The following is a 27,968-nucleotide window of genomic DNA, read 5'->3' as shown; positions in this document are numbered from 1 at the left end:
CAAATGTTGTTCAGCAAACTTTAAACGAGCTTCAACATGCTTTTTCTTCAGCAATGGAGTCTTCTGTGGTGGGCGTTTATACAGGCCATGGCGGTTGAGTGCATAACTTATTGTTTTCTTTGAAACAATTGTACCTGCTAATTCCAGGTCTTTCTGAAGCTCTCCACAAGTGGTCCTTGGCTGTTGGACAACTCTTCTGATAATTATTTTCACTTCTCTGTCAGAAATCTTGCAAGGAGCACCTGGTCGTGGCCAGTTTATGGTGAAATGAGGCTCTTTCCACTTCCGGATTATGGCCCCTCACTGGAACATTCAGAAGTTAAGAAATGCGTCTGTAACAATGCCATCAGTTTGTTTTGCAACAATAAGGTTGCGACGGTCTTGGGAGAGCTCTTCACTTTTACCCATCATGAGATGTTTCTTGTGTGACACCTTGGTAATGAGACACCTTTTTACAGGCCATCAGTTGGGACTGAACCAGCTGATATTAATTTCCACTGACAAGGGGCCAGATTGCTTTCTAATAACTGATAGATTTCAGCTGTTGTCTTGGCTTTTCTTTGCCTTTTTGCACCTCCTTTTCTTCATGTGTTCAATTACTTTTTCCATGTGTCATTTCAGATTATTACACATAACTTAATATCTGAATTTATTTGTTTTGGTTTATTTGTATGTATGGATTACTTGGGTTGTTACCAACATCTGGTGAAAATGTCATGTCAATAGCACCTTCGGAAATATATTTACTGAGAAAAATGGTGACGTGTTCAATACTTATTTTACCCGCTGTAGACCTAATACAGATAAATAGCGTAGCCAGAAATTTGTATTTGGGTGTGCTTGTGGGATCTAAGGCGTGCCAAAGCCAAAAGTGACCTGTAGATCAACTGTAACAGTTTTTACACTTAGTTTAAGATCTCATTCAAACATTTTAAAGTTTAAAGTTGGTTGCAACTGGATTAAAAGAAAAACCTTATTTAGACCTAGTTTAAGAGTTAATCCTTGTTGGTGCAACCCAGCCTCAGAGTATTTGTCTTTATCGGTTTCATACAATGTATCGATTTTGAAAACAGTCGCTTAGCAACGTGTCATGGTTAAAATAAATAAGGTGGCGGAGGCGAGCTGCAACATTCATTTCATTTTACGATGATTTCCTCAATAACTTAGCGCAACTGTGGCATAAAAGCAAAGTCAAATTTGGAGATATGGCAATGGCGTACTCATTGAACATCGGCAGGCTGAACATGCAACTGCCTCACACCAGTTTTTCTGATAGTAAGGGTAACCACACACAACCATAAAATGGCCACAAACCCAGACGGTTCTTTTCTGACAGCCGTTGTCTGTCCCCCTTTCTCGATGCATGGACTCTTTAAAAACGTGTCCAGACTCAGAAAGCTTTGTTTCGACATATTTGTCATGGAACGTTTGCATGGGTATGTAGTATGAAGCAACATGAACAGTTTCTCATCAACACACCATGGGTGTGGCAGCGTGGGTTTGGGTGGGTTTCCAGTGTCCTTTAAATTGGGAAATATCTTTCCAAAGAATTGTTTAAAAAAAAATCCATATGTCCATAAATCTACTGGAAATATAGTGCCATTGTCTCTTTATTGGTGCTTTAAGGCGAAAAACAAATGATGTTTTAACACATATTGCCTCATATAGCCTCAGCACTAGAGACACTCGTTTAATAATGGTTCATTTGACCAGCAAGTACGGTCCAGCAATAGAACTCACACTCCAATAGAATCAGTCAGATGCAGCGAGAATTATTGCAAGAGACCGCTTATTTAGACAAACAAATAAAAAGCTAAGAATTGTCCCTGTAGTTCACCAGTGCTGGTTAGGTCAAAACGTTTGCTTCTGAGGTGTGTGTATATATATATATATATATATATATATATATATATATATATATATATTTGCATGTCATAGGGCTTCATTATTCAGAGTAGACAGTGCCTGAGGACCAGGGCACTGGTACTTGGTGCAGCCGTTGATGATGTGATCAGCAGTTTGCTCTTGAGCCCCACAAGGTTTGTAAGTTGTTGTACGAGTTGACTAACAAGAGCTAAGAGATAAACAAGGGTACAGTACATGCTGCATGAGTGGTGCACTGATGCGTAAGTTTGATTGGATTTAAGTCATTGCATCAAGACTGGAAATCTAACTCCAAGACAAGGTCAAGGCAGTTGAATTTTGTATTTATAGCTGTTAATTCCAGGGAGAAATAAATAAATAAATAAATCAACAATTGGCATAAAATCCAAATCATCCTAGAAATATATCTGACCTTTCCCGTACATAATGACATTTAGATATCAAAGAATACAGTAAACACACAACTGAAGGTAACAGTTTACCTTGTACACAGTACAGCATTTTTTAACCATTAAAAAGTTTGACAAGTATAACTGGCAGATTTATGTGTACAACAATCCCATGAGATTGCAAGGTTCATCCAACAACATCAACTTTATGTAGTGGTCCACCTTTTACCATGTAAGCATTTCAGCCTTCTTGTGTTTCAGTACAAACTCCCACTATGCAGATTGATGTTTAGTGTAACTGTAAAACTATGTTTCTGTTGTTGTTGTTGTTCTTCTCTTCAAGCATAATAGGTTTACAATTTCAGCACTCACTTCAGAACATTTTAAGAAAAACTTTAAGCACTGAACTAAAATCTTAACTGCTCACCAAAATAATCACACTCATAAACCTAACCTGGACATAATGGAGTACGAGAGTAATGTCAGTGTTCTCCTTCTCTTGCAAGTTTTCTTTCTGACAGTGACAGTAGCGCTCATCTTCATTACGATCCTATTCCATTTTCCTTATCGAGTCTAACTAGCCATACCGGTATTTTTTCTTAAAATTGGCATGACCTGCTAAGAGTACTAATCTAGGCTTTGTCCTTGGTGAAACCAGAGTTGCACGAGAGAAAAAAAAACACCATCAAAACAAACACACAAACAAAAATAAGGAAGGACAAACAACGAGGCTGTAAAGTGAACAGTGGGTAAAAAATAACAATTAAAACGAACAGAATGACACTTCTCCAGAGGGGAAGCTACCGCATCGATACAAACAAGCCGACGGAGAAACGCTTGAAAGTCAACACTGACTGGCGTTAGGGAGAGCTTTGATACCCAATGGCACCATCTAGTGGCAATACAGCACAGTGCATCGTCTGAGGCCTACTGGATGGGATTACACAGTAGTTAGTCAAATTTGCAGAGTGCTGTTTGTCATTGCGAGAACCTTGAACTCAGTTTTGCTGAGGGTAATCTTTGTAACAGCAGCTATTTTTCACTATGGCATGATAAAAACATGATAAAAGAAACTTTGTAGTTGGGAATTCACATTATGTAGACTGAAAATGCACTCAAATGTTTTAGTTTTTGTCTAGGAGTAAAACTGAAATTCCTTAGCACAAAGAAGTTTAAACTGTTGTACATTCAAAACACTGCAGCAAAAGGGAAAAAAGGAAACAAAATTCTATTTCCCCTTTTTTGTTGTATTTTCTTTACTGTATAATTCAACATCAACAACAATAATAAAAATGAACCAAACATAGTTTTCTTTTCCAGAGCATAAATATACAATTGTAAAAAAGGTAAGAAACCCTTGACATAGACCACTATGGATCCCCCTTTTTAAATCAATGAACAAATCATTTCAAAAACCTTTCATACTCGTAGGAGACACATATGCCTTTTGTTATTTTCTTTTTTAAACATCTTTAAAAAATAAATTAGTAAACATAAGCCGCTGTCTTGGGGCGAGTCTTCAGTGCAAAATACCAGAAGCCACTTGGAAAGAGTCCCTACATGAAGCAAGACAGCTTCTCTGAAATGGTGGGACAGGAGTGGCGGTGAGATGAAGAGCTCCTAATATAGTGTTTACGGGTGTTGTCTAGTGCTTCAGAATTTTGAGAGGCGACGTACTTTAACCGGAAACCACCTGGAGTGACAGAGAGTAGCAAGGTTTTATTTTGAACCTTCAGAAAGAAAGGGCATTACAGAGGAGTTTTCAAATAAATCCCTTGTTCTTCAAGGCTGAAAAGGTTCCAAAATGAATCCCTTTAGGGTGTTTCTATGTGAAACCAAACACCTGTTTATACGGATGTACAGACTAAAGACATGAAGCGCCTTGAAGGCTACCTTGCTGTGTGGCGTCAATGGAGGGCTGCTTGCAGTCCTGTGCAATGTGCCCGGTGGTGCCGCAGTTGTAGCGGGAGATGTTGCCATTCTTCTTGTTGATGCCCCCCACGCCTGCCATGGCCACGCCGGCACCCTGCATGGAGCCCATGGTGGTTGGGTACACCTGCGGGTAGAAGCCCCTGAAGGCCGCCATCTGCTGAGGTAGCTGTTGCTGCAGAGGGAGGAGAGTGGGAAGATGTGTGGCATCTGCTGGAAAACCTGCCTCGCCAGCGCCATCAGGTGGAAGTAGTAACTGGACACCGGGGCCCCCGAGCCGCTCTCGGATCCCGCTTAGCAACGTGTCATGGTTAAAAGAAATAAGGTGGCGGAGGTGAGCTGCAACATTCATTTCATTTTACGATGATTTCCTCAATAACATAGCACAACTGTGGCATAAAAGCAAAGTCAAACTGGAGATATGGCGATGGCGTAGTCATTGAACATCGGCAGACTGAACATGCAACTGCCTCACACCAGTTTTTCTGATAGCAAGGGTAACCACACAACCATAAAACGCCCACAAACCCAGACGGTTCTTTTCTGACAGCCGTTGTCTGTCCCTCCTTCTCGATACATGGACTTTGTAGTATGAAGCAACAGTTTCTCATGAACACACCCTAACGTAATTGGCTGTCCACGAGGCACGTTCCAGCTGGATGTGGCAGCGTGGGTTTGGTTGGGTTTCCAGTGTCCTTTGAATTGGGAAATATCTTTCAAAAGAATTGTTTAAAAAAAAAAAACCGCTTTCCAAAGAATCATTTTCCCGTTCACCTCAGGGTTCAATATATATTAGCCTATCTATTCTCAATACAATAATATTAATAAAAAACAGGTTTCACACAGCCTGTGTTAGAGAGCACTCTGTTCTCAGGCAACTTACCTAAGGAATCAAGAAAATAATTTTTGTCTGAATTTTAGGTATGTGTTTTTTTATTACCAAGACAAAATTAATTGATTAATTATAACTTATAACTTTCAGAGTTTAGAACCAACAAACTATATTGGTTCTTCCAATCAGTTTTGAGCTGATTAGGTGGTTAGGCCAAGACTAGTTCTGATTGCAGTTGACCTGGTAATGTTCAAAAAGGTGCTTAACTGCAGGTCTGTTCTCAAACTCAGAGAAAACATCAGAGCCTGATTTCTGATCAGATATTCTGGATGTTTTGGAGATTTTTCTAACTTTCAGTTCACATCAGCCATACTTTTAAGATTGTAGAAAGATGGCAATGATTTTTTGCATTTTTACTTCTTTTAACCTCAATCCAGAGGACAACTGCAACAGCAAACTCAGTGGCATAAAGAATAATGCAATGTGATAATGGTGTGAAAATGTAAGGTATACATTACAACAGTTATACAGTATACATTACCACAGTTTTATTAAGTAAAAAAAAGTCTCAGACATTTCCTGAGAACTACTAGATGTACAGAGTCCAGAGAGCAGACTCTGTACATCTAGTAGTTCTCAGGAAATGTCTGAGTTGCATTAGCCAACCTGTTCCATGGAATAGGGGAGTGGCTGAGCATGCAGTGGAATATAAATTTGGGAAGTGAGGTGAGAATGACATTCACATCTCTGCGTTGCTGGTGAAAAATCACTTGATACCAGAAGCGAAATACATTTTAACGGTAAGTTCTACTGACTTTCTTAAGGGTTAAAGAGCTTTTCAATGGGGAATGCTCACAACTTTTTTGGTGTATGGCCATTAGAATGGCACGGTGAGTTGAAGTTTTGACTCATATGACTCCTTTATCCCATTCTCTATAAGTCAGACAATGGAGGCACTGGCAGCAGCAAACGCAAACTTCTCTCTTGAACTTTTCAAGAAGATCACGGAGATCACGAAGGCCAAGAACACCGGCAATGTGTTCTCCTCACCACTCAGCATCTCTTCTGCGTTGGCCATGGTCTCTCTCGGAGCCAAGGGAAATACTGAAGTCCAAATCAATGAGGTGAGTTCACAATGCACACGGTTCAGTGAAGCCATGGATAGCTTTACTCAGGGCAACTGCATTCAGTGCATGATGTAGATCAGGGTTTCCCAACCCGTGGGCCGCGGAGCACCAACCATTGGGCCGCGAAAATGTTTCCGGTTTATTTTTTCCCCTCAAAGTACGGATTTTTAGTTGAGACTTATATATATATATATATATAATTTATATTGAAATTGAAATTGAAATTGAAATTGGATGTTTTAAACATAATATAAAATATATAAATAGGCATAACAGACAGATCTTGAAAATAATATCCTATCTTGTTCGAACTACAGTGTCATCAAGTTGAGACGCTCGGTTAAGGTTTAGTGTAGCTGTCGCTGAAATATATGCATATTTTATTTATTTATTTATTAAAATATGTTTGTGTTTGTTTATTTGTTTGTGTGCTTGTGCATACCAAATTGTATTTTATTATTTGCTGATGTGGAATTTTGGTAATACATGGTAAGGACACCTACTGGTGAAGAAGTGAATTGAGTCAAATAGGCTACCATAGTCATGTGATGCACTAATAGCTAATAGCAGGGAAAATGTAAGTTTCGTTCTTTTGTAGCTAAGATGTGCACGAAGAGATTTAGCTATCCTGATTTAGCTACCCTGAACGTTCTGGTTGGAGGGCGCACACGGTATGGTTTTGTATGTCTTATTTGATTAGTTATGTTAAAAGTGTTAAAAGGTCATTCGTTAATTCATAATATCATGGAGAGACTCATTTACGTGACATATCCTGATGTTAGAATGTGATACATTTTATTTCTGTTTTTCATGTTGGTTTGGAGTATGAAAGCAAATAAAAACTCATCAACCATCAGTTGGAGCGTGGTTCATCTTAAACCAGGAGAAAAGTTTAGGAGCAGCTACATTTAGTCTGTGGCGATATTAGCGGAAAAAATTAGAAGTTTCTTAAGCAAAGAATGACAGCACTGGTAATGTCATACTACCAAAAACAACTTAAATTCAGCGTAATACAACCCTGATTATATTATATTTGGTTTTGTGAATGGAGGTGACAACGTTGAGCCCAGGGCGCAGTGTGTCGAAAGCTGTCTAATGAGGCGCTCAAACCTTCAAATCTGAATCGACATTTGGAAACGCGACATCCAGCACTCACATACAGAACCAGGTCCTGGAAAGGATGAAAGGTAGCCCGTTCCTTTTAAAAACAAGTTAGACGAGTCGACGGACGTCAGTAAAGCTGCATTAGTGCATTTGCGTTATCATTGTAGTGGTGTTCTACAAGAGGACATGTTTTTCTGTGTGGAGAGCTACTAACTCGAACTACTGCCCAGGAATGCTCAGTTCTATTTATGTTGATAATAGATTGCAGCCACAGATTTTAAAATTATTTCAATTATTTGAATCATTATATTGACCTATTTCAGTGATTCCCAAACTGGGGTACGCAAAGGGATGAAAGTGAAACAGCCCATTACATTTTCAAACTGACCTATAAATAGACATGACATCTTAAGTAGTCTGAAAAGCCTCATGTATACACTCATGTATACATTGTAGTGTTTAGCGAAATAATTACATTGCCAAAAAAATCTACAGGTAGGTTAGTCAAAACATAGGCACAACTTAGATCCCTCGTCAGAATTCCACTCCCTGATGCCCTGTGAAGAAAGCGGGAGCTCATTCCGGTTTCTGCACGAAAATGGATAAATCATTAAAAAGAGTTAATCCCCGGTCCAAAGAGACACCAACCGCTACTACTAGTAGAAGGCCTAGCTACAATCATAAATGCACCTGCCGGCGACAGCAACCCAGGTTGCTCTTCCAAGTCAAACTCGGATTATGATGTTAGCAGCAGTGCAGTTGCTGCTAGCCAGGCTACTAGCTTTTTTGTTTACAAATCAATTCAGTGTGACAGACATTGTGAAAAGCGACAAACAACGCACCTCAGTGAAAATACTTTAATGCCCTTTGCCACGACGTACTTATGTGAGAGTGGGTTCTTGACTCTGACGAGTAGGGCTGAACGATTAATTGCATTTGCGATTTAATCGTGATATGATAGAACGCGATTTTCTAACCGCAACGTTCGCGATTAAAAAACGTGGTCTAAAAAAAAAAAAAAATTCTTAAGATGGTACATTTTGCACACAATGTTTAAAAAGTGTGTTTATGTTTGTGTTTATTCTTACTATGACTTTGTTTAAATTACCTAAATGCACAGTGGCAAAGCCACCAATTTGTTGTTCTTGATTCTGTAATGAGCAGTTAAATAAAAATGTAAAATGTGGGAAATAATATTTTACACTAAATGTATCTAATATTGGGCCTCATTTATAAAACGTACTTACGCACAGTAAGATCTGAGAGTGTTCGTGCGATCAAATCCACGTCTAAGTACAGATTTATAAAAACCGTCTTAGACGTAGAAAAGGACGTATCTCTACGTCTGGTTCTAGTTCGTGTAAGTACATTTCCTTGTGGCAATACTGGAGTACTGCAGGAATTCGGAACTCTCCGAGCGCCGACACGCAGTTTCATCATCATCATCGTCACCACCACCGCCACCATAGGGCTAATGGTAAAAGGCCAAATGAATGTTTCGCTCAATAAAATCAATTAAACAATTTGAATAATTCATACATGAATGAAATTCACGTCTAATAGGTATTCATTTTAATTCCACACGTGTAAAACATTTCGCTCAATTTATAGCCTATAAAAAGCCTGATAGTGACAGTTTTCAGTAGGAGATATGGCTGCTTTGGCGTTGTTAGAGGATATTATCCCTCTGTGTCCGAAATGTATTACATGTCCATACAGTGCCCAGGAACAGCGAAATGTGAAAGAGGATTTTCTGCGTGAAACAGGGTTCCCAATGGCTTCTCACCCCGATTGCGCACACTCAGACAGCCTAGGAAGCCCACTTCGATACAGCACATGCCCGTGCGCGGTCGGTAGTAGAGCGCAGCATAGGCATGCTGAAGGGAAGGTGGCGATGTTTGGATGCATCGGGAGGGAGACTGCTATATGCCCCCGAAAAGGTTTGCCAGATCATCCAAGCCTGTTGTGTGCTACACAACATCTGTCTAAGCCATGGCATAGAGGAGAAGACGAAATGCGCATGGACCAAGATGACCACCCTCCCATCCCAGCTGACTGGAACACGCACATCACTGCGCTGAGAAGACGGGAGCTGATTCACCAACTATACCAACAGTATAAGAATAAATGCACACATGTTCATTTTCTTCAGAATGTTTTATTTAGGCACGTTTGTTCAAAGAACCCTCAATAGCGGACAGAGTTAGGCAACAACCTCACTAACAGACTGATTCAAGTCCCTTTGTGAATGAGAAGAGGAAGCTGGTGATGACCAACGAGGCCCCGATGCTGGTGCAGCAGGTGCTGCTGCCGCAGATGCGGCTTCTGGTGCTGCTCCTGCCGCAGGTGCGGCCGCTGGTGCTTCGGACACGTGTCTTCTACCATGCCACATACTTTGCTTTTGCCATTACGCCACCAGACAGGCTTTCGAACAATGTTTTGGCCCGCATATGCTCTTCCATCAGCAGAACGTCGATTTCAGCCTCACTATAATTCTTCTTTTTACATGTTTCTTTCTTGCTTGCCATTGTCACAGAGAGTTTGTGCATTGAGGATGCGCTCCGTTTGTGCATTGATAATATCCTAATTAGATTAAGTAGGGGCGTTTTGAGGGCAGAGATTCAGCTGCGCACAATTCCACGATCATTTGTGATTTATAAATGCAGGAATGGCGTACACGTGTTTTTTGGGCGTACGTTCGTTTTCTGTGAATAACACTTACGACCATTTCAGAAAACGTCTGAGATCAAATGTAGGATGGTTTCTACGCAACATTTTATAAATGAGGCCCATTGTGTTGGTCATATTTAAATCATTCATTACGATTTGTTGGGAACATTTTTTGGATAAAATAAAAAAAATCGCATATTAAATCGCAATCGCAATATTGGGGGGAGGGGGGGGGAATCGCAATTAGATTATTTTCCTAAATCGTTCAGCCCTACTGACGAGCATAAAAACAAACTTTGTGGAAAACGATTTAAGACTTTCTTAAATTCAGCCAGACATTGCAGAGTTACAGTGCCCTCCACAATTATTGGCACCCTTAGTGAATGTGACCAAAACAGGCTATGAAAAAATATGTCTTTGCTGTTTATCCTCTTGGTCTTTCACTCAAAATATTCACAAAAATCATACCTTTTCATTGAAGTAAAATTATTGAAAGAAAAAAAAAACAGTTGACATTAAATAAATATTTTTCCCAAAAAACATGTGTGACACAATTATTGGCACCCCTTAATTTAATGTTTTGTGCAGCCTCCCTTTGCCAAGATAACAGCTCTGAGTCTTCTCCTATAATGCGTGATGAGGTTGGTGAACACATGGCACGGGATCTGAGACCATTCCTACATACAGTATCTCTCCAGATCCTGCAGATTCTTAGGTCAACGCTTGTAGACTCGGCTTCAGCTCTTTCCACAGATTTTCTATGGGGTTGAGGTTGGGGGACTGTGATGGCCATGGCAAAACCTTTATTCTGCGGTCGGTGAACAATTTTTGTTTTGATTTTGAGGTGTGCTTCGGATCATTGTCCTGCTGGAAGGTCCAACCACGGCCCATTTTAAGCTTCCTAGAGGGGGCTGTTAGGTTTTCAATTAATATCTGCTGGTATTTGATGGAGTCCATGATACCATGTATCCTAACAACATGTTGAGGGCCTTTGGAAGAAAAACAAGCCGCACAACATCAAAGATCCGCCACCATACGTCACAGTGGGTATGAGGTGCTTTTCTGTATGGCTATCTTTCTGTCTACGCCAAACCCACCTTTGATGTTTGTTGCCAAAAAGCTTTATTTTGGTCTCATCTGTCCATATAACTCGGTCCCATTGAAAGTCTGACTTACATTTGGCAAACTGTAGGCGCTTTAGTTTGTTGTTGATCGACAGCAGAGGCTTTTTTCTGGCAACCCTCCAAAACAACTTGTGGTGATGTAGGTGGCGTCTGATGGTAGTTCTGGAGACTTTCTGACCCCAGGACTCAATTTACCTCTGCAATTCTCCAGCTGTGATCCTTGGAGATTCTTTTGCCAGTCGAACCATTTTGTCGCACTTCAACACTGTGTTCTTTTGTCTTTCCCATCTTGATGAATTACTTAGGGTATTTGGCCTGTGTCACCTCATATTTATACCTGAGTGAAACAGGAAGTCATGGTTGACCACTTAAGAGTTCCTAATCAAACAGGTGAACTTAAAAATATAAAACATGACTGGTAATATACTTCAGTTAGATTTTAATTATAAGATTTTCTAGGGGTGCCAATAATTGTGGCACCCATGTTTTGGAGAAAAATATTTTGTTTAATGTAAAAAAAAAATTATTCTTTCAATAATTTTACAATATTTTGAGTGAATGACCAAGAGGATGAACAGCAAAGACCCATTTTTTCATAGCCTGTTTTGCCCATATTCACTAAGGGTGCCAATAATTGTGGAGGGCACTGTATGTGCATCCTCTCAGGCACACCCTTCTCATTAACCTGTGTGTTCATTTATCACAAATATAAAAAATATATATAGATTGAATGACTGAAGGGGTACGGGACTGTAAACAGTTTGGGAAACACTTACCTATTTGAACCTATTTATTTGAACATTATTTGAACCTATTTGTTGCATCAGTTATTTTAATTAGGCCTAGCTGAGTGGTCTTGTTTGCATGTTTCATCACTTGTTTTGAGTGCTATCTTTTGGGTCTATTCTGGTTTTATTTCCTTGCTTGTTTGCTGTGCACAAATAGGCCTAGGCCTGCTGCAATTAAGTTCCTTTGTTTCAAAACTCTTTTGGATAATTAATCCCTTTTGACTGAAAATGCTCTGTGCGGTTTTATGTTGTTTTCTGGTGCACAATACAATTTTGATTGCAATATCTAGAGGAAGATTTTCTTGTATTAATTTCTAGGCTCCCACCTGTAGCAGGTGCTGATGTTGCTCTTTGTGACACATAAAAATCGCTTATTAATAAGAATGGAATATAGGTTAGCTTAAATAAGCGGGGTGTCTGTTGGGCCCCGACCTGTTAGACGAAAAGTTGGGCCTCGGAGTAGAAAAGGTTGGGAACCCCTGATGTAGATGATAAGTGAGCACAGAATATAGTAACAGAACACTTATTAATAATCCTTTTACCTTTTCCCTAAAGATTCTGAACCTTGACAAAGTCGAGGATAATGTTAATGTTATCATTACCCACAAGAAAAGGACAGTTCAGTAATGCAGCAAGACCCAAAACTCCTCACGCTGTTTTTAGAACTTAAAAATAAAAAAGCTACACAATACATTCGTAGCATGTCCATAACGTAGCAACAACAAGCGGACCGGGAGCACTCTGGTTCTGAGGAAGTGAGAGGTTAATGTTACCTGGCCTACTTATAGTCAATGGCAAATTACCCGTATACAGAAGCCACGTTTTAATAAATATTTTATTAAACGGAGACAATTCGTTCGGATAGTGTGTTTTGCTTTTAACTGAGCAAAATGATGCTGGCAGACATGAATGCATAGGAAAGAAGTTTAAGTGCTTCCTTTCCTTATCTCCTTTAGTATAGGGTACACTGGAGCATCCTTTATGAATGGAAAATAGATAGTATCGCCCCACAATTCCTTGTGACAGCAACAAACAACCGATCAACGTGACCCAAGTCAATAACATCCACCTTCGCATAATTAGTAGCCTAGTATACAGCTGCGGAAAAAATTAAGAGACCACTTCAAAATTATCAGTTTTTCTGGTTTTACTATTTATTGGTATGTGTTTGAGTAAAATTAACATTTTTGTTTTATTCTATAAACTACTGACAACATTTCTACCAAATTTCAAATAAAAATATTGTCAGGTCAGTGAAGGTGTGGATGAAGGACCACCACATCAGGACCCTGTCATGGCTAGCCCAATCTCCAGACCTGAATCCCATTAAAAACCTGTGGAATGTGATCAAGAGGAAGATGGAAGGTCACAAGCCATCAAACAAAGCCGAGCTGCTTACATTTTTGCCACAGGAGTAGTATAAAGTCACCCAACGGCAATGTGAAAGACTGGTGGAGAGCATGCCAAGACACATGAAAGCTGTGATTGTAAATCAAGGTTATTCCACCAAATATTGATTTCTGAACTCTTCCTAAGTTAGTATTGTGTTGTTTAAAAATGAATATGAACTTTTTTACTTTGCATTATTCGAGATCTGAAAACACTGCATCTTTTTTGCTATTTGGACCAATTGTCAACATTTTCTGCAAATAAATGCTCTAAATGACAATATTTTTATTTGAAATATGGTAGAAATGTTGTCAGTAGTTTATAGAATAAAACAAAAATGTTAATTTTACTTTAACACATACCAATAAATAGTAAAACCAGAGAAACTGATAATTTTGAAGTGGTCTCTTAATTTTTTCCGCAGCTGTATGTGCAGTCGGATTCTCTTTGCACTGCAGTTGTCTTTGCCAAAGTCCTTATGAATTGTACTTCACATCTTTCCTTGACCTCATGACGTTTTCATGGAAAAGTGTAGGAAAAGACGATAGAAAGGACCATACGACCGCTTGTTTTATCAGCACAATATAACTGAACACTTATCAATAATCCTTTTTCATTTTCTCTAAAGACCCTGAACCTTAACAAAGTTGAGGGTGATGTCCATGTTGGCTTCAACAAGCTCTTCGCTGAACTCAACAAAGACGGAGCCTCATATGCACTGAGTCTGGCTAATCGCCTGTATGGAGAGAAGACCTACAAGTTTGTTGAGGTAAGACCATCTGCTTCACACAGACAGCACAGTCACTGGCATGTGGCATGAAATGTAACATTGATCGACACTTTTCCATGCCAGTAAAGGAAGCAGGAATCTGGGTGTGTTAGTGCCAGAAAATGATGGCCTCTATAGTTCTGACCTGACTTTGATCAAGCCATCATTCCTTGTTTTTTTCCCCTCCCATTCTTCAGAAATTCCTTGCTGACACTAAGACACTCTACCTTGCCGAGTTGGAGGCTGTTGACTTCATCTCAAATACAGAGGCGGCCCGAGTAAAAATCAACAAATGGGTGGAGAAAAAGACACAATCATCAATCAGTGCTGAAACCCAAACAGCATAACCTTACATACAAAACACCTCTTTTTGTACCTTTCTGTCACTGTCGTAAAAATGAAACAGCTGTCCTTATTCGTCTAATGATTTATTTGTGTTTCAATGTATCTGTTCTTGTTTTGTTGATCCATCTATATTGTAGAGACAATCAAGGATCTGTTGGCTGAAGGGATTTTGGGTACTGACGCAAGACTTGTGCTGGTAAACGCCACCTACTTCAAAGGCAACTGGGAGAAGAAGTTCAACAGTGTCAAGACCACTGAAGTACAATTTAAGATCAACAAGGTAATGATTGTCAAAAACAGTTGATAATTAACTCCCCTCCCATGTGCTTGTGTGTATTAGGTCATTGTGTCTGTTTGCAGAATGAAAGTAAGCCTGTGCAAATGATGCATCAGACAACTTTGTTCACCTTAACCTACGTCCCTGATGTCGACTGCCAGATTCTGGAACTCCCCTATGAGGGTAAAGACATGAGCATGCTCGTTATGCTCCCAAACAACATGGAGGACAATCCCACTGGACTGGAGAAGGTAAAACAGTGACGTGCACAGTAATGCTAGATGGGTTGGTACAAAGTTTCTAACATAGAACTGAATGAACATTAGATGAAATAAATCTAACCTATTATCAGCCTAACCTAACCTATCAGAGGTTATAGTTTATGTACGTAAGTGTTTTTGTCAACTACAAACAAATATTTTAATGTTCAAACTTGAAAAAGTAAGCATGTAGTCCTTTTCGTCAGCTGTGCTAGCTATGTAACAGAGGGTCCAACCTGGATCATTGGAGATTCAGACATTCAGATACCCAGTCCTTGCTCTGATATATAACCTCTCTCTTTGCCACTCCCTAAGCTGGAGCAGATGCTCACGTATGACAAACTTGTGGAGTGGACCAGGCCTGACATGATGCACACCGTGTGGGCCCAGGTGAATCTCCCCAAGTTCAAGCTGGAAGAGACCTATGATCTCAAGGACATCCTGGTCAGCATGGGCATGGTGGATGCCTTTAGCCCCCAGAAGTGTGACTTCTCCGGCATGTCCTGCGACAATCTGGTTCTGTCCAAGGTCGTGCACAAGTCCTTTGTGGAAGTGAACGAGGAGGGCACTGTGGCAGGCGCAGCTACAGCTGCCATCATAAGGCTGGGCTCTGTCGGGAAGCCCCCAGAGAGGTTCATGGCGGACCACCCCTTCCTCTTCTTCATCCGACACAACCCAACACAGAGCATCCTCTTCTATGGCCGCTACAGCTCCCCTTAAGCTGAGGCTAGAGTGGTAAAGAAGTCTACATAGAAATATGTCTCAGGAATGTATGAAGAGATCCTGTGTCTGACTAGCTACCTGTAACCTAAAGTCTTAATATAAATTTGAATTTTTCTTCTCATTGGACAATAGTCTTATACTGGATGCTTTAAGAATGTTACTCTACCTAACTGTATGAACCTGGGAGAGGCAGTTGTAACACGAGCACTACTTGCAGCCAAAGATATTTAAACAATCCGTATGTGGTTATTGACTTGTTATACCATGTCACATGTCAAATAAATCTGCTCGAAATATAGTGCCATTGTCTCACTCAAAATCCTAACCTGGAGTAGCCTACGAGAGTAATGTCAGTATTCTCCTTCTCTTGCAAGTTTTCTTTCTGACAGTGACAGTAGCGCTCACGTTCATTACGATCCTATTCCATTTTCCTTATCGAGTCTAACTATGCATATGTTTCTTAAAACTGGCATGACCTGCTATGAGTCTACTAATCTAGGCTTTGTCCTTGGTGAAACCAGAGTATATCATAGTTGCACAAGAGAAAAAAACCACCATCAAAACAAAACACACAGACTTCCGGTGACGCCATGCTGAAGACAGCAGCCTGAAAGTTGAGCTCCGTCCAACCAAATATTTAACAACCTAACTTTTATTGAAAACTCGGCAAAATACAGTGAATCCACGATGGCAACGTCTTCTAGAAGTAAATCTTCAAGCAAACAGGAGATAACAAAAGAGAAAAATGAAAATTTGAGACAAAATCAACCTGCTAGCAATGATACTCCTAGCCCTAGCACAGAATCGAAAATACTAGCAGAGCTAGAAAAGCTAAGGTCAGACAACCGAGAGGGGCATAACCAGACCAAGCTATCCCTTACGAAGCTGGAAACATCAATAGAAGAGCTGAAAGGTGAAATGACAAAACTTGAGAAAAGAACCATGGAGGCGGAAGATCGTGTAAGTGCTGCTGAAAACAACGGGAGAAGGTATGATAGAGCTATACGTTATCTGCTACGCCGAGAGATGAACCTTTCAGCTAAATGCGAAGATTTGCAGAACAGGACAAGACGCAACAACCTGGGAATATACCGTGTACCAGAGGATAGTGAGGGAAAAGATGTGAAGACGTTTGCAAAGAAGTTGATTCAGTCAGTCTTCAAACCAATGCCTGATGTGAATTTGCAAATAGAGAGAGCCCACCGTTCTCTAACAACCAAACCTACAGACCCTGCTGCCGCTCCCAGGTCCCTCATCGTTAGATTCGTGGATTACTCCGTTAAAGACATGATTCTTCGACAAGCATGGAGCCAAAAAAAACTCATCTACAACAACGAACAAATATATTTCGATCACGACTATTGCCCTGAGTTGCAAAAGAAAAGAGCACAGGTGAGAGAGTTCATTAAACAACTAAAAGTGAAGAACATCAAGGCTAAATGCCTCTATCCAGCACAACTAAAAGTGACCATAGAGTCAGGTGAACAGACCTACCATACGCTCACAGAGGCTCTTCTGACCCTTTTGAAGTTTGATATCCATCCACGAGTCGACGAAAGGGCACAGATGGAAGACGAGATGTCCCGCTACAGGTGGAACAGCGTGGGTAAGAGACGAGAGGAAAAGGTGGGAATGCTACCAAACGCAGATCTCAGGGCCTTCTTCAGTGAAGCAGAGTGAAATCAACGCCGAGTTTTATTTTTATATATTGGATATGCATAAAACGAACAATGTTAGGACAAGTACATTTTTCTTTTCTCAATGGATGGACGGACCTTAACGGAACTGTGCGTGAATACGCAAAATGAGCAGCAACCGCTCCACAAAATGGACGACAGCAGCGCAAACACTATGTGTGACCCCCACGGAGGAACGGTCACCATTCTCCGCCCAGGCTACATCTGGACCTGGTTTGTTTAGCTTAAAAGCCAAGTTCAGGCTTATTGCAAACCAGTTGGGTATGTGGAAGTTTATTGTTTTCATTTATCGCCTTAATAGATATTATTTTCTTTTATGTTTGATTTTTTATTTTCACCTTGAGATTACTGACGGGCTGTTATTCTATGCAACTTGCTTTTTGGTTGGGTCTATGTTAAGGAAAACAACGAGTTGGTCATATAAGGATACTAACACATCATTTACACAATATGCAGGATATGAATACTTTGAATTGCATTAGTTATAATGTAAAGGGCTTGGGCAATCCAATCAAGAGAAAAAAGATATTGAGTCAACTTAAACAATTACACTGTTCAATAGCAATGATACAAGAGACCCACTTGTCAGAAATAGAACATCAAAAATTAAAAAGAGAATGGGTGGATCAGGTCTACAGTTCTTCTTTTGAGAGGGGGAGGAAAAGGGGAGTGGCCATTCTTTTAAATAAATCAGTATACTTTAATCATACACAGACAGTTAATGATAAAGAAGGTAGATATATTATGGTAAGAGGGACTATTGATGGTATTAAAATAACACTGCTGAATTTATATGCCCCAAACGAGGACTGTATTGACTTCTTTAAGAATATAGCAACGTTATTAGCAGATAAAGCAGATGGGATTGTATTAATAGGAGGGGATTTCAATTGCATCCTGAGACAAAATATGGATAGGCTTCCAGCAGAAAATGGTTCTGTATCTAGAAAGTCCTCTACTCTTCGGGCAATGATGTGTGAACTGGGCTTGGTGGATGTTTGGCGCCACTTGCATCCCAGGGAGAAGGACTTTACTTTCATGTCACAGGTGCATGGCAGTTACTCTAGACTGGACATGTTCCTGATGTCTGGATCAGATCTATACAGGGCCAGTGTTTGTAAAATAGAGCCAATCACTATATCAGAGAATGCCCCAGTCATCTTGAAGATAAATATAGGACCAAATAAACAATTCAAATACTGGAGACTCAATGTCTCATTGCTCAATGACGAATTAGTTAAGGAAGAAATACACAAAGATTTAATAAATTACTTTGACATAAATGATAATGGAACTGTCTCCCCCTCCATCTTATGGGAGGGGGCTAAAGCAGTGATGAGGGGAAGCATTATCGCTATTTCTTCCAGGCTGAAAAAGCAAAGGTTAGCTCAACAGGATAAATTAGAGAGAGAAATTAAGAAACTGGAGACAGAGCATCAACAATCCAAGAAGCAAGAAGTACTGCAAACATTGAAAGAAACTAGGAAAAAACTGGATGATCTGTTAACCTACCAAACAGAGGGAGCATTGCGATTCATAAATAGAAAATACTATGAAATGGGAAACAGAGCAAGCCGCTTACTGGCTTTCCAGCTGCGTAAAGCTCAATCCAGCAGGACAGTGCACAAAATAAAGGGCCCAGACAATGACAAGATATTAACACAACCAAAAGATATTACAGAGGCCTTTGCTTCATACTATAAAAGGCTATATGAAGAGGAAGCAGACCCCCATACAAATGAGAGGATGGAGTCATTTTTTAAATCAATTGAACTGGCAAAATTAACATCAGAAGAGGCAAACATGCTGTCTTTACCAATTACAGAAGAAGAAATCAGAGAAAATATCGTAAAACTTAAAAATAATAGAGCCCCAGGCATCGATGGTTTTTCAGGAGAATACTACAAAGCATATGTAAATGAGCTGACCCCAGTTTTATGCTAAGTTTATAACTACGCACTAACAAAGGAGGATCCGCCTGGGTCGTGGTCAGAAGCAATAATAAGTGTCATCCATAAGGATAATAAAGACCCAACCCAATGTGCATCCCATCGTCCAATCAGCCTCTTATGCGTAGATCTTAAAATACTTACCTCAATTATAGCAAAGAGAATTCAAAACTACATACATAAACTTGTTAAACCAGATCAGACCGGTTTCATTAATAATCGCCAGGGCGTTGATAATGTCAGAAGAGCCCTGAACTTACAAGCAAGTGCAGCCAAAAGGGATACTCCTTCAATGCTTCTCAGCTTAGATGCTGAGAAGGCATTTGATAGGGTTGACTGGACCTTTCTCCAGCAGACCCTCAGATATATGGGCTTCAATAATACATTTGTCAAGTGGTTTGGTATATTTTATAAAAAGCCTACATCCAAAGTCAGAGTAAACGGTCATTGCTCCGACTTCTTCCCCCTGGGGCGTGGTACCCGCCAGGGAGATTCTATGTCCCCTTCTCTATTCGCATTGAGCATTGAGCCTCTAGCAGAATTAATAAGAACCAATCCCCTCATACAAGGCATATCCGACGAAGGAATGATTCAACATAAACTAGCTTTATTCGCAGATGACATATTATTATTCTTAGAACGCCCCATGGTCTCTATTCCTGCACTTCTAAATAGCTTAAATGATTACAGTGCTGTGTCAGGATATAAGATCAATGCAAACAAATCTGAAGCCATGATGATAAGTGGTGAATGGCCTTCACAATTAGATGAGTTGGTCTCTTTCAGGAGATCTAAGCAGGGATTTAGATATTTAGTTATTCTCACTCCAAAACCAACACAACTATATTCTGAAAACTATAGCAGACTGGTCAGAGAGATCAATCAAGATCTTACCAGATGGGATGTATTGCCCTTGTCGCTTTTGGGTCGGATAGAGTCGGTGAGAATGAATATCCTACCGAGACTCCTTTTCCTGTTTCAATCTCTGCCTATTCTAGTTCCACAATCCACATTTAAGCTGCTTGAAAAACTTATATCTAAATTCATATGGCAAAACAGGAGGCCCAGAATCCGTCTGAAAATATTGATGACAAGCAAAGAAAAAGGAGGACTGGGTCTACCTAATCTAAAAATGTATTACTGGGCAGCCCAGCCAAGCAATAGTGGCGTGGATGGTCGAGGATGAGGAGACTGGGTGGGTATCTATTGAACAGAACTCTTTACCAGGGATATCAATATCTACTCTTCCATTTCTAAGTAAGCAGTCTCAGAAAAAAATCAAAATAGGTAACATATGGGTCAAAAACACACTAAAGGTCTGGAACAATGTCCAAAAGCAACTAAAGGGATCTGTAGCCTTGTCAAGGGCAATGCCCATACTAGGAAACATAGAGTTTCTCCCATCTCTGGTTGATAATACCTACAGAAGATGGGCTGAGAAGGGACTAAAAATTATGAATCAATTATTTGATGGAAATACTTTAAAATCTTTTTCACAACTCCAAGACAAATTTGACTTGCCCTCAAGTGACCTATATAGATATCTACAGATACGACACTACATTACAAAGCACACAGACTGGGATAGTATTAAAAGACACCCTATTAATATTGAGATCCACTTCATACTTAGTTTTCAGCAAACTGTGTCAACCAAACACCAAGTGTCTCATATGTATAAAAGGTTGATGATAGACACATCAGACAACACTTTACATATTAAAGGACAATGGGAAATGGAACTTAACACAACTATAGATGATGATACATGGGAAGATATTTGTACTGCGTGTCACAAGGGGGTTGGTAGTCAGATGTGGAAAGAATTTGACTGGAAGGTGAAGATAAGATTCTTTAGGACTCCTCTGAAAGTATCAATGTTTAAAAATAATGCCACTGACAAATGTTGGAGAAATTGTGGTATGGTTGGGGACCATACCCACATATTCTGGGATTGTCCCGTGATACAGACATACTGGAAAAGCATCAAGGAAGAGTTGGAAAAAATCTTTGGGACTGATATTCCCCTGGACCCTTTGCTCTTTTTACTGGAAAAAACACAGGAAGATTTGTTTACTAAGGACCAGTGCTATATGTTACATATTTTGTTGATGATTGCTAAAATTATTACTATTAACTGGATGAAGCCTAGCCCTCCTACAATAGCTCAATGGATACAAAAAGTCAGACAGGTCAATACAATGGAAATTATGACTGCTATCCTTCAGCTAAAAGTACCTATATTCGTACGAAGGTGGACACCTGTCATTCTTTACCTGAATTAAGAATATCAATCTGCCTAACGTGTGATGTATCTCTGTAAAATGACCCTACTGTACGTATCCAATGTATGTGATGACTAAAAGCCCAACCGTAAGGTGACTGTTTTTGTTTTGTTTTGTTTTGTTTTGTTTGGTGTGTCTTTTTATTTTATGATTGATGTTGTACCGCAAAAAAATTGCCTGTAATGATCATCATGGGCAATAAAGTAAAAAAAAAAAAAAAACACACAAACAAAAATAAGGAAGGACAAACAACGAGGCTGTAAAGTGAACAGTGGGTAAAAAAGAGCAATTAAAACAAACAGAATGACACTTCTCCAGAGGGGAAGCTACTGCATCGATACAAACAAGCCGACGGAGCTACGCTTGAAAGTCAACACTGACTGGCGTTAGGGAGAGCTGTGATACCCAATGGCACCATCTAGTGGCAATACAGCACAGTGCATCGTCTGAGGCCTACTGGATGGGATTACACAGTAGTTAGTCAAATTTGCCGAGTGCTGTTTGTCATTGCGAGAACCGTCTCGGTTACTTACATAACCTCGGTTCCTTAAGCAGGAATCAGACATGTGTATGGTACATGACAATAGTCATGAGCCCAAATCGAAGCATTTATCCATTCACGCCTGAAAGGGCGCGAGATCTGTCAGCGCCAGCTCCTGAGCCCGCCCCTCAGGAGTCCTTATCTTACGACGTGCCCACAGATCTCCCTTGGAAAGAAAACTGAGCAAGACAATCAATCCAAGGTAACACTGTACACGCCAACTTTGTTATGTCTGGTTCCTGCTTAAGGAACCGAGGTTACGTAAGTAACCGAGACGTTCCTTTTCGCAGTTCACTGCGACATAACAGTATGGGACCCTATACATTCCCGCCTGATAATACAGTGGCAGCCAATCACACACACCAGCTCTACTGAAGCCTTTGCCCTCGTAGAGGTTCATACGGCCGCTGGCGGTGAACATATTAACAGGGCAACCTTTATCATAGGTGGCAAGGATGGTGATCCTGCGCCTGTAGGAAACCACCCTGGAATGTTTCATGTGCAACATAACATGTAGACACCAATGAACACACTTATCATATACATCGTTCTCAGGCCAGGGGATTCAGAGATCGCTTGCCCGCAGAACGCTATGAAAAAAACTAGGTTCAGCCACATCTAACATATAGAATCTAATGAAAGTGTGGCGAGAACTCCAGCTTGCAGCTTTGCAAATATCTTCCACTGAGACGCCCTTTAGTAAGGCCCAGGAAGACGAGACCCCCCGCGTAGAGTGCGCATGCAACTTCTCCGGGGGATCTAAAGACAAGCTCTTATAAGACAACACGATAGCCTCTACTATCCAACGGGAGAGGCTCGGTTTTGATAGAGGTCTGCCTTTTGCACGTGCACCAAAGCACACAAATAGCTGATCTGACTGTCTGAAAGCCTTAGTGCACTCTGCGTAAAAGCGGAGAGCGCGCACTGGACAGAGCTTATTCAAACGTTCTTCCTCTGCTGACGCAAAAGGAGGAGGCGAGAAAACTGCTAATTCAATCACCTGATTGCGGAATGGGGTTACCACCACTTTAGGTGTGTAAGCAGCATTAGGTCGCATAACCACTCTGTCACCAGCGATCGAGAACTGAAGGCACGATGGACTGACTGACAGGGCTTGCATGTCACCAACGCGTTTTGCTGACGTTAACGCCAGCAGCAGCGCAGTCTTTAAAGAGACAAACTTTATGTCCACTGTCTCCAGGGGCTCGAACGGAGGCCCTGTGAGAGCACATAACACCACTAGCAGATCCCAAGAGGTGTCTCTCTGGCACCCTGAGCCGTCTCACCCCCGCCATAAAGCGTGATCCTAGCGGGTGACTGCCAGGAGAACTGCCATTAATGCCTGCGTGGCAGGCTGAAATGGCAGCCATGTACACTTTGAGAGTGGAAGCCGCCTTCCCCTCAAACAACTGCTGTAGGAATTCTAGAATAACACCCAGCGCGCAGTTAATGGGGTCCTGCTGACGCGCAGCACACCACTGCTCAAAACTGCGCCACTTCAGCGTATACAGAGCCCGTGTCGATACAGCTCGGGCACTCTGTATTGTAGCCACCACCGCATCTGACAAGCCTGACGCTATGAGCCTGCACCTCTCAGGTGCCAGGCTCTGAGACGCCACCACCCCGGATGGGGGTGCCACACTGTGCGCCTGCGTTAGGAGGTCTCTCCGCAGAGGTTAGGAGGTCTCTCCGCAGCCCACGGCTGATTGGGCCAGTGGGGGGCTATCAATATCAATTCCCTGCCCTCGTCCGCTATCCTGCACAGCACTTACTGGAGGAGCGGGATCGGGGGAAAAGCATATAGGCGTAGAGCTGGCCACTGGTGGCCCAGCGCGTCTATGCCTAGTGGGGGATTGTCGCCCCCTAGCGACAACCAGAGCGAGCAGCAGGTGTTCTGCCTGTTTGCGAACAGGTCCACCTGCGCCCTGAAAAAACGTACCCAGATCTGGTCTATCACTTGTGGGTGAAGACACCAGTCTGCTGCTCGAGGATCACCCCTCGATTAACAGGTCAACACCGTAGTTGAGGTGACCTGGTATATGAACTGCCCTGAGGGAAAGGACGTGCCTCGCTGCCCACAGGAGCAGGCGAGTCGCCCAATGGTGTAGTGACTGGGAGCGCACTCCGCCTTGGCGATTTATATACGTCCTCACTAGCATATGCTGACCACTCAGTCTGGGCAGAAAGTGTTGTAGAGCCAGGACTACTGTCCGCAGCTCTAACACATTTATATGAGACGCGTCCTCTGTCACAGACCAGAGACCGTTCACGCCTCTTCCTTTGCAGACTGCCCCCCATCCCTTGGTGGAGGCGTCTGTGGTCACCACTACGCGACGCGACACTATGCCCATAGTGCCCGACGCGGCGAGAAACCAGGGGGTTCTCCAGATCGCCAGGGCTTTCCTGCATCTGGAGGACACCACTACTCTGCGGTGCCTGTCTGTGACTGCATTGAGCTTCATAGACAGGTACCATATTTGGAATGGCCGCATGCGCAACATCCCCAACGGGAGCGCTATAGCGGCCGACGCCATCATTCCTAACAGGCATTGGCAGCACAGCGACGAGACTGACTGTCCCCGTCGGAACTGGCGCACGCATGTCTTGATGGCATTTATCCGTTCTTGAGACAGCCTGACCTCCATGGAGGTGGAGTCTAAAATCATACCCAGAAAATGCGTAACTTGCCTGGGGCAGAGAACGCTTTTTTCTCTGTGTATTACAAAGCCCAGTCGATACAGGTGCGCCACCACTAGATGGCCGTCCTGCACTGCTGCAGCCTTTGAATGAGAAGCAATTAACCAGTCGTCCAAATAATTGTAAACGCGTAAGCCGCGTAGACGTAATGGGGCGACGGCTGCCTCTATGCACTTTGTAAATACCCTCGGCGCTAGGGACAGGCCGAATGGGAGTGCGTTGAATTGGTACGCTATTCCTCCGAACGCAAACCTCAGATATCTCCGATGTCTGTGGTGGATCGGAATGTGGAAATAAGTGTCTTTTAAGTCTATCGTGATAAACCAATCGTTTGGCCTTATAAACTGCACAAGCCTGCGTGGGGTCAACATTCTGAACCGTAGCGGCATGAGTGCTTTGTTTAACACACGTAGATCTAATATTGGCCGATAATTCCCGTCTCTTTTGGGTACGAGGAAGTAACGGCTGTAGAAGCCTGCATTTTCCCTCCACGGGAGGGACTCTGCTTATTGCCTCCTTTCTGAGCAGGGAGATTATCTCTCCCTGTAGGAAGTGAGACTGTTCTCGCTGCACCACAGACTGCATCACTCCACTGAATGGCAGAGGGGAACGGGCGAATTGCAGCACGTAACCCCTTGTGATCGTCTTTAGCACCCATGGTGACACTGCGCATGCGCGCCAACTCTCCACACAACCAGGGAGGTTGTGCTTTGAGTTGAATTTGTCGGGGACTAACCCGCTCATGGTCAATGAGTCTAAGCCTAGATCTACACCCACTCCGCCTAGGGAGGGAGACGAGATCTGGGGCTGCCCCCTCATGTTTTTGAAAAAAAAATGTGGGGGTGCGATTGCACTGTGTCCATCGCGGGGGGAGTTGCACAAGCATGCCTGGGCACTGCGCCATCTGGGACAGGAGTTAGGACACATGATTGTGATGCTTGTGAAAACCTGCTTACCGTGCTGGACATGATTTCCACATGTGAGCGACGGGCTGATTTCTGTGGAGGCGGTGTGGACTCCACCGCTCCCCCCTGTGTGACGAGCGGCTGACTGTCACGATCAGGAAGCCTGAGGTCTCCCTCTGCCTCGCCCGCGGCGAGCTGAGTGCTGCCGCGGAGCCTGGGCTGCGCCCTGGGCAGGGCGCGCAGCTGGTCGCTGTGCTGCAGGCTGCGCTGGAGGGCGGAAGGGGTGTCTCTGCCAGCCTCGCCCGGTGGACACCTTTGCTGGAGGCGCTGGCGAGCGGAACCCGCTTCTCTTCTGGCCCGGTGCGGGTGTGGTGTGTCCTGAGGAGGACGTCTCACCTGTGCCACTAGAGCGAGGCATCCAAGCCTGGAATACCTCTCTGCTCTTCTGCTGTTCTTCGAACTTGGCAGCCATTGTGACCAATGCCTCCCTGAAGGCGCCCTGGACAGAGACCGGGGCGTCGAGGAGTGGTGCTTTTTCTCTGTCTGACAGCTTAGCCAGTGATAGCCACAGAGACCTCTGGGTAGCCACCGCGGCACCCATCACCCTCCCAGTGCCTGTGACGTGCACCGAGTTAGTCTGAGCGACAGATCCGTCGCGCGACGGAGTTCTGCCACAGACGGGTGATCTTCCCCCAGCGACAAGGCAAGCTCAGTCAGGAGCTTTGCCTGGTAGCGCTGTAGCAATGCAGCCGTATTGGTCGTGCAGGCAGCCTGCCCTGCAGCCAAGTAGGACTTCTCTGCCAGCTGAGCCTGGTGTCTGCCCACCCGCGTGGGCAGGAGAGGCTTCTGGCCGAGACGCATCGTGGGGGAGGCGGGCGAGAGGTAGCCCGCTACTACATCCTCCACCTGAGGAAAGGAGAGGTAGCCCCTCTCCTTAGCCATGTGGAGCTGCATGTAGGGCGCGAACCCCGGCACAGGGCCTCGGCCCGAGTAGGGTATCGCCCATGTCGCCTGCAGTTCCTCGTGCACCTCCTCGAAAAAGGGGATGCAGCTGGGAACTGACGCGGCGGAGCAAGCATAAAACTCCCCGTCCAGCAGCAAGGACCGCACACTGGGAGGGGGAGGGAGAGGGAGCCCGAGGCAGCTGGCTGCTCTCAGCGCAACCTCGTGGAGTTGCTGGCCCAGGAGCCGAGACGAGGTAGGAGGTGTCTCCACCCGCATCCTAACGTCATGGCTCGTCTGCATTGCTTCAGCGATTGAGCTGTGCTCATCTGAGAAGTCTAGCAGACTATCATCATCCAGGCTGATGTCCAGCTCGAGTTCAGGCTGGACACCGCTTGGTTGAAGCTCCTCAGCCTCGCTGCCCGCAGCCCCAGGGCTGACAGGCGGCGGAGACGGAGAGAGACCCGGGGGCGGAGCTGCCGCTGCAAGGCGACTGCTCACGCTCACTAAGTCCAAGGCTGAAGACGCACTCATTCCTATGGGGGCGTTAGCCCCGGATGGAACCAGTGCAGTCTCCTCGGCGTCCTTGCGCTTCCAGAACGCAAGGCGCCTGGTAGCCTTAGCTAGCGGGAGGCTAGCACAGATGGAACAGACAGGGGCTTGCCCGAAAGCGCGCCCTCTGCGTGGTCCCTGCCTAGGCAAGTCACGCACCGACGGTGGCGGTCGCCCTTGGGACGGACGTGACCGCAGTCGGGGTAGTGTCTGGCCATCTTTTTTTCAATCTGAAAGTAGAGAAGAATGTTAAAACACAAGCACACTATCTGCAACGAACACGTTGTTAGCAAGCTAGCAGGCTAGTCAGAAACTTAGCCAGCCAGGCAGCCAGGATAGCAGCCACTACTTTCAAAATGAAGTTGAGCCAATGAATTTTGTAGCGCCCTGAGCTAGTCAGGGTTAAGGAACCCAGATAACTCACCAACCCGTAGAGAGCGAAAGCACACAAAACTCTTTTGACTGTGGTAGAGCGTTTGAGATATGCTCGGAGATGTTCACTCCGTCTTGCGAAGTTTCAAAAGAGGCAGATCTGAGGGCGCGTAATGATATTATAGTACTCCTGGGGAGGCGGGCCCAGGAGCGCGCGCTGACAGATCTCGCGGCCTTTCAGGCGTGAATAGATAAATGCTTCGATTTGTACCCCATGACTGACGTCATGTACCATACTGTTATATCGCAGTGAACTGCGATAAGGAACGCATTACTAACTGAACAACCAGCTAACCAACTCTGCTTAGCATAGCCTCCAGCCACCTCCAGGGTTTATCGCCTGTATCGTCTCTGCAGC

The 27,968-nt window shown here is 43.2% G+C and overlaps 1 protein-coding gene across 1 annotated transcript; it reads left to right on the top strand.

Annotated features, from left to right (window-relative positions):
- Positions 1–3,756: 3,756 nt before the first annotated feature.
- On the top strand, positions 3,757–15,908 carry LOC116224345 (leukocyte elastase inhibitor-like). The gene is made up of 7 exons (XM_031583617.2): positions 3,757–5,834; positions 5,974–6,158; positions 13,865–14,005; positions 14,203–14,331; positions 14,499–14,630; positions 14,711–14,878; positions 15,203–15,908. Exons 2-7 carry the CDS (start codon positions 5,982–5,984, stop codon positions 15,605–15,607), a joined length of 1,152 nt encoding a protein of 383 aa, XP_031439477.1. The 5' UTR covers positions 3,757–5,834; positions 5,974–5,981; the 3' UTR covers positions 15,608–15,908.
- The last annotated feature ends 12,060 nt before the right edge of the window (positions 15,909–27,968 follow it).

The sequence above is a fragment of the Clupea harengus genome, chromosome 17 (genome assembly GCF_900700415.2).
Source record: "Clupea harengus chromosome 17, Ch_v2.0.2, whole genome shotgun sequence".
Taxonomy (NCBI): Eukaryota; Metazoa; Chordata; class Actinopteri; order Clupeiformes; family Clupeidae; genus Clupea; species Clupea harengus.
Note: the sequence above shows the minus strand (reverse complement) of the source record. Positions and strands in the feature narration are given on the sequence as shown.

Bases quoted from the DNA above. Each gene is read 5' to 3' on its own strand.
- LOC116224345 (XM_031583617.2), top strand. From the start codon at position 5,982: ATGGAGGCACTGGCAGCAGCAAACGCAAACTTCTCTCTTGAACTTTTC. The intron at 14,332-14,498 runs GCTGAAACCCAA...GAGACAATCAAG, and splicing joins AGACACAATCATCAATCAGT to GATCTGTTGGCTGAAGGGAT. The intron at 14,631-14,710 runs GTAATGATTGTC...GTCTGTTTGCAG, and splicing joins TACAATTTAAGATCAACAAG to AATGAAAGTAAGCCTGTGCA.